Source organism: Engraulis encrasicolus, chromosome 10 (assembly GCF_034702125.1).
Source record: "Engraulis encrasicolus isolate BLACKSEA-1 chromosome 10, IST_EnEncr_1.0, whole genome shotgun sequence".
Classification (NCBI taxonomy): domain Eukaryota; kingdom Metazoa; phylum Chordata; class Actinopteri; order Clupeiformes; family Engraulidae; genus Engraulis; species Engraulis encrasicolus.
The window spans coordinates 45,616,643-45,624,142 of record NC_085866.1 but is presented as its reverse complement, the minus strand read 5'-3'; the positions used below and the strand labels follow the sequence as shown (position 1 = coordinate 45,624,142).

General features: G+C 46.3%; 1 protein-coding gene across 1 annotated transcript in view; it reads right to left on the bottom strand.

The window, feature by feature from the left end:
- LOC134457192 (cadherin-4-like) overlaps window positions 1-7,500 on the bottom strand; it is a 577,874-nt gene that overhangs the window by 569,887 nt on the left and 487 nt on the right. The window contains exons 1-2 of the mRNA XM_063209057.1: window positions 7,482-7,500; window positions 5,221-5,332 (exon numbers count right to left, since the gene is read on the bottom strand). The exon at window positions 7,482-7,500 is cut by the window's right edge and continues 487 nt beyond it. Of these exons, the coding sequence (XP_063065127.1) occupies window positions 5,221-5,332; window positions 7,482-7,500 (131 nt within the window). The remainder of the gene's footprint in view (window positions 1-5,220; window positions 5,333-7,481) is intronic.

Here is a 7,500-nt window from a genome sequence, read left to right as displayed (position 1 = left end):
CACACACACACACACACACACACACACACACACACACACACACATACACAGACCCCAAAACCCCCCAGCATCACAACTCACCCTTCCCCCACCATCCTCTCATCACTACCCGGCCCCACCACCCCAACCCCTCCGCTGCCCCAGATGACGGTTCTAGGTTAAACAACGTTATTATTAAAGTCTTTCCAGAGGAGCTTCCTGCCTCCCCCTCCGCGCCGTCCCCTTTGCAAACGATAAATCACCACGTGCTGGCCGTATAAATCACTCTTGGGCAGGGCTGGGCAGGGCTGGGCATCAAGGCTGCGCTAGGGTAGGCTGGTCTAGGCTGTGCTTTGTTGGGATGGGCTGTGCTGCGTTGGCAAGGGCCTGGTGATGCAGCTGCATAACCCGACTCAAAGACATATGGCTCAATGGGGCCATGCTGGCTCAGTGGGCTAAGGGGCTGTACCACTTCACCGGAGACCCACGTTCGAGTCTGATCCGATGTGTTGTTACGATCTTCCACTCCTCACTCCATACCACAGAAGTACTTCTTTCTTCTGTCCGAACTGTACTTTGTGCACTTTAACTCAACTCAAAATGTAATATTTCCAACCCCTGCCATTCACAAGCTGTCTTTCACCCTCTTCACTTCTTTCTCCTCTTATTGCACAGTTTTAGAAAAACAATCAGCAATGTATGCCGCTGTTACTCTGCTCAGTAAGTCTATGCATGTGATGATAAAATCTAGGATCTAGTATCATTGTGCGAGCAGCGGGGGCCCCCTTCTCCCCACCCGGCAGCGATGGGTGTAGGGCCCCCCCATGCCTGAGGCGCCAGTGCCTGAGGGCAGGGTCCGAGAAACATAACAAAGGAGGAAGGAAACCCTTACAAGCCATAAATGTCAGATATGTGAGGAGCGGATCAGCTACAGTGCAGCGCAGGCCTAATGGATTTAAGGACGTATAGGAGAGGCTTTAGTTTCTCCTGTTTTCTTTTTTATGTGGGAGAGGGTCGTGAAGTGTGGTGCTGAAGGTGGTGGTGTGTGTGTGTGTGTGTGTGTGTGTGTGTGTGTGTGTGTGTGTGTGTGTGTGTGTGTGTGTGTGTGTGTGTGTGTGTGTGTGTGTGTGTGTGTGTGTGCGTGTGCGTGTGCGTGTGCTTGTGTATGTGTGTGATGTGTGGAGGAGTGGTGGTGTGTGGGTGGGATGGCGGCTAGGGACTGGGGTGAGGTGGGCTACATCTGAAACGGGGTGTGCTTGGAGGGTGTAGGGAGAAGTGGAGGGGATGTTGGGGTGGGATGCAGGGTTAGCAGTTGAAAGTCTGGTTTCTTTTTACAACTGTGAAGTCACAAAGTCTTTCTTTTTCAAAACCATGGACCGCTTTCACATGGCCTTCAACCTTCCTTTCTGGACAAAAAAAATGCACTGAAGTCTGCACTTCTCCACTTGGAGGTAACTTAAGAACTCAAGACCTCCTCTCCTCTCCTCTCCTCTCCTCTCTCCTCTCCTCTCCTCTCCTCTCCTCTCCTCTCTCCTCTCCTCTCCTCTCCCTCTCTCTCTCTTCTCCTCTACTTTCCGCACCACATGAGTGATACACAAAAGGTGTTGTGTTGTGGAGAGAGAGGTACTGCAGTAGCAGAAGACATTGTGGAGGCGCCCAGACGGCTCAGACAAAGTGCTTTTTCATTGTGCCAGCTTGAGATTGTATTGACACCCCCTGCTGGGCTAGGGAGTCCACTACCGCACTGCACTCCCGGCTTCCTGTATCGACTTACGACAACAGGGCTGAGGCTAAGGCTTCTCATGTCTTCCTTCTCCTCTCGTCTCGTCTCGTCTCTTCTCTTCTCTTCTCTTCTCTTCTCTTCTCTTCTCTTCTCTTCTCTTCTCTTCTCCTCTCTTCTTTTCTCTTCTCTCCATGACTGTCTCTCTTCTTTTTGCTCGTCTTTCGCTTATTCTGTCCTCCTCTTCTCTTCCCTCTCAACCAAGCCCTACACAGTTAATGAGCAGACATAGAGCTCTCATTCTCTCTCTCTCTCTCTCTCTCTCTCTCTCTCTCTCTCTCTCTCTCTCTCTCTCTCTCTCTCTCTCTCTCTCTCTCTCTCTCTCTCTCTCTCTCTCTCTCTCTCTCTCTCTCTCTCTCTCTCTCTCTCTCTCTCTCTCTCTCTTCATCACTGCCATTTCTTTCCCTTTCTGTCTTTCTTTCTCAGTGTTTTCCTGCCTCATCCCTTTGCTCTTCATCACCTTGCTCACAGACCATGACTCTCCGTCTGTGTGAGACAGTCACAAACAGTAAACAACACCCTCCCACACACACTTGAAAACATTTGGCATATAGTATGCACACACACACATACACACACACAGAGTGTCACATGCGCACACACATGCACACACACACGCACAAGCACACACACACACACACATTTTGCAGGCGCACACAAAATAGTTACACCACACCTCCTTCTCACAAGGTACACACAGAAGCACACACACACACACCCACACACACACACACGCACACACACGCGCGCGCACACACACACACACACACACACACACACACACACACACACACACACACACACACACACACACACACACACACACACACACACACACACACACACACACACACACACACACACACACACACACACACACACACACACTCCTTCTATTATTCTGAGAGATGGGCAAATGATATTCCGCATACTTACTTTACTACAAGATTTCTTTAAAGGAGCGAGACAATAATCAGTGATGAATCATGCAGACTCAGAATTAGAATTTAATTAAAATCCCATATTGATATTCATGTTCTTGGCACAGAGGCCCGACACTGGCAACCATGCCTATTTGGCAAAGGAAAGTTCAAGCCCCCAGATTATCCAGGGAATTCAACCAAAAAAAGAATGTCTGAAAGAATGACAAAAAGAAAGAAAGAAAGAAAGAAAGAAAGAAAGAAAGAAAGAAAGAAAGAAAGAAAGAAAGAGCAAACGAATGTAGCACAACAAATTAACGAATGACTAACAAAAAGAATAAACAAATCAATGACAGAAAGAAAGAAAGAAAGAAAGAAAGAAAGAAAGAAAGAAAGAAAGAAAGAAAGAAAGAAAGAAAGAAAGAAAGACAGGAAGAAAAAAAAAGAAAGAACGCAAGAAAGAGAAAGGAGAGAGAGGGCGGCTGAGTGGAAGCCAGGCGGTGTGAAACTGATACAGTGGGCAGCCTGAGGGTAATGTGTGAACCAATAGCAACACGTTTCTTACTGAGGGGCGCGGAGGGGGCGGATGGGGTGTGGAACCATGGAGATCAATGCAGGATTCCAATTAGCCTCTATTGGCAGGAGCACAGGCAGATTAGCACCTGCGTGTCAATGACATTTCCTGCGCTATCGGCTAGCCCAAGTCAGCCGCCGTTGAATAATTACCTTGGCATCCAAATCGGATCGCTACTAAACGAACAAACAAACAAACAAACAACACAAAAATGGAAACAACAACAACAAGGGTGATGATGATGACGCAGGTGGTGAGGAGGAGGAAGATTGAGAGGAAGAACGAAAATGACGGTGTTGATGAAAGAGAGGATGGCGACGCAAATGATGATGATGAGGATAATGATGATGACTCACGGCCAAACTACAGAGAGCGAAAACCTTTCCTGACATCCTTTTTGACAAGGATGGTAATAGAGTCAGACAGCCTTGGAGTGACCAAGACAGGTGACAAAAAGAGGACAGGAGAAGCAGAAGTGACCAGACAGTCACACTGTAGACTGACCTAATCAGACATCTTCTTCACACATGTATCCCTCACGCACCAGCAGACTGACAGACAGACGGACAGACAGTCAGACCTACACAGTTCTTCACACTCCAGCGAAACAAAATGGAAGTTGGATGCTGAAATAGGCTCCCGTGAACTGCACAGACGCATAACAAATCGCATGAAAAATGTGGGAACAGCTAAATATGTATGACACATCTCACATACTAAGGCGTATGATCCATCACTACCCACCAAGGGAGCTATGCATATGGAGAGACTCCTCTGATTTCCCTTTTCTTTTCTTTCTTTTCGATGTTGTTGGTGATGTGTGTGGCGTAAACATGGAAGGGTTGGCAACCAGTGATGATCATAAATATGCCAAACTCTTCCATCCCTCCCAGGAGGAAATGTCATCAGCATAGACTAGTCTAGAATAGTCTAGCTGCCATCTCTGCAGCGATGGAGGAAGTGAGAAACACCTCTTACAGGTACTAGACCTTGTTCTTAAAAAGCCAGGAATACATACTGTATTGTACACACGTGTATGAGTGACTGTAAATGAGAGAAATAGAAAGAGAAAGAGAGAGAGAGAGAGAGAGAGAGAGAGAGAGAGAGAGAGAGAGAGAGAGAGAGAGAGAGAGAGAGAGAGAGAGAGAGAGAGAGAGAGAGAGAGAGAGAGACAGACAGACAGACAGACAGACAGACAGACAGACAGACAGAGGCAGAGAGTAGGAAAGAGAGTTACAGACAGACAGATGGGTAGACAGACAGACAAGGGAGGAGAGACATGGAAGGAAAGAAAGGAGAGACAGAGATGGAGAGGTGGAGAGACAGAGAGAAAGAGAGCTTATTTTTCCGTTGCCTGTGGCAAAATGTAGGCTGCCTTGCAGTAAGAAAAAAAATATAAGAAAGGAAATGCTCTATCAGTTCTTATGTGCTTAATGCCATCCCTGCTTACACACACACACACACACACACACACACACACACACACACACACACACACACACACACACACACACACACACACACACACACACACACACACACACACACACACACACACACACACACACAACACAACACAAAACAACACAAAACATTACATACATTTGTCTCCAGCGTCGCACAGTCACGCTCACGACTGAATACCAAAGTCTCCCAATCGCCCTCGCAGTGCCGAGGTGCCAAAGGTTCACTCTCTCGCTCTTAAAGGGAAGACACTCTCCTCCGCACGCACGGCAGCTGTGAGAAGAAGCTGACTGCCCATTATGCCTGCCTCCACGTCCCCTTTTCATAGGGGCCTCTCTCTCTCTCTATCGCCTTGCATTTGACCGGCGTTGCTGCCACCGTGAGACACACACTCTCTATCTCTCTCTCGCCTTGCCTTTGACCGGTACTGCTGCCGCGAGACAACAGGAAGGGAGAGAAAAAAAGAGAAAAGCTCAGCTCATTAAAGGAAACGCTAACCTTACCTTTGAGAATGCTCTGGCCTTGCACTACATCCCTTGAAACGAGCAGGGTATAAAAACTTTGAGAAAATCCGGGTCGACACGGCGCATTCAGCGGTAGATCTCCCTTAGTCACCTAGGAGAGAAAAGACAGAGGGAGAGCTTTATAACCTGGTCTTATTGATTTCAGATGTACATGTACTGGCCCTGAGGGAAAACATGGGCATTTAAAAGTATAAAAGAAATGTATCTTTTCATGAGAAAGAAATGTATCTTTTCATGAGAAAGAAATGCCTCTTGTGGGGATGTTAGTAATGAATGTGATTCAGGAGTCCAGGATGCGTGTACAGTGCAGATGCTGTATTGCATGCTTTGCAGAGAACTCAAAAGATGCTGGTCAATAAGAATGCTCTCCAAAGATTAAGAAGATACAGGATTGTACAGAATGGTGTCTCTCAATACCTGCGAAGTCTGAATGAAGACATGAAGATATACAATTCCTACCAATAATACAAAGTAACATCACTAGAAAAGAAAAAAAGTGTGTGTGTGTGTGTGTGTGTGTGTGTGTGTGTGTGTGTGTGTGTGTGTGTGTGTGTGTGTGTGTGTGTGTGTGTGAGTGTGAGAGAGAGAGAGAGAGAGAGAGAGAGAGAGAGAGAGAGAGAGAGAGAGAGAGAGAGAGAGAGAGAGAGAGAGAGAGAGAGAGAGAAAGAAAGGTAAAAATCAGCCAGACTGTGTTTAGGAAAAAGTGGTAGTTCACAGAAGCTGTGGTCTCATTTTGTATGTACTTACAAGACACACGGTAAGACAAACACTGGCACAGAAATAAACAAAAGGAGGGGAAAGTAGAAGAGATGAACAGTGAAAAACAGAACATAAAGGCACACACCCTGAGGAGCACAAATGTTTATGTCTCTTTACACGTTGGCAGACTTGCACTAACCCACTGAGGGACACACAGCACAGGTTCAACTATAGGTTTCCTTTGCACGTATTAGACCTGTTTTAGCTCAAGGGCTTTAACCATATTTTTCTTCATTTAAAAAAACCTGCTAGTGCCCTCAGTGTCCTATACAGACACATCCAGGACATCACACTGCCCGGGTGCATAAATCAACGGACGACAGATGAGAAATTAAGACCAAACGGCTTTGTTGTGCTGTGCAGAGCGGTAATAGTGCAACAAGCCAGTGTCCACTCCAGCAGGCTCCCTGATCTCGAAAAGTGAGAATTGAGATAAATGGCTGTTCTCAGATTACTTTGGAGTTGCTCTCGACCCGATGAACCATCCCTTCCAAGCCTACACTCAACACACCATGAGAGGGTATGCATATTCAAGATCCCCTTGTCAACGAATCAGATCACATCGCATCGCCTGCTAGTTTCAATACACAACAGAATTTACCACTTTGTTTAAATACGATTCCATTTAACATTGATATAAAACCAACTCAAAAATAATAATTTTTCGTCGATCCATGGCTGTAGATATTTTTAGTGCGTTATATGAGCCTTCATTAAACAATTAGGCCTGCACGAAGAACCAACAAAATTACAAAACTAACTGAGAAGCACCAACGGCATGATCCATGTCTTGCGGATAGCCCGCATCACATTCATCTCGGCAGCATCCCCTGTCTCATCCAAAGTGCGCCTTACATGATGCTGTATGTATTCTCTTTAGTGTGGCCAATCTGCTTTAAACATATCCTAAACTCAACTTTTATTGTCAAGTTCAAATGCATATTCCTGCGGGGAAACTGGAAGCTGGAGACGAGGGTCTCCGCGGAATTTAACGACTGCGGCTCTTGAGTGGGCTACAAGGTACCAGTATCGTGGATGATTAGGCTGTGTAAACTGCATCATTGATGGACGCCTTTCGTGGCTCCATCAGCATTATTCCTCTACGTGTTAGTTTGGAGGGGAACTGAATCGAATATTATGCGTAATCCTTCCGTGCTCATACAATTTCCACATCGTTTCGCCCAACGTTCCCTCTTTGAGGCCACTTAGTTTTTAGCACAAAGCGAGATTTCAGTAAGATTCACTACACGGCTGATGGAGAGGAGTCGAGCTGTGTGAAATTTGGGCAAATAGCTCTTTCGTGAAAATGTTCAATTTGCTGAATAGCATAGGGGGCAATTAAAACCAATGGGTGCCTCCAAAGACTCTACAACAAGTGAGCAACAACCGCAGTCTGTTATCCGCACTGACCGCTACTTAAAATTAGTTCGTAGAATATCAAGGCGCCACTTCTAAGCTGTTCAAAAAACGTGAAACCTTACCCAGGATGTGCCCAGTAGG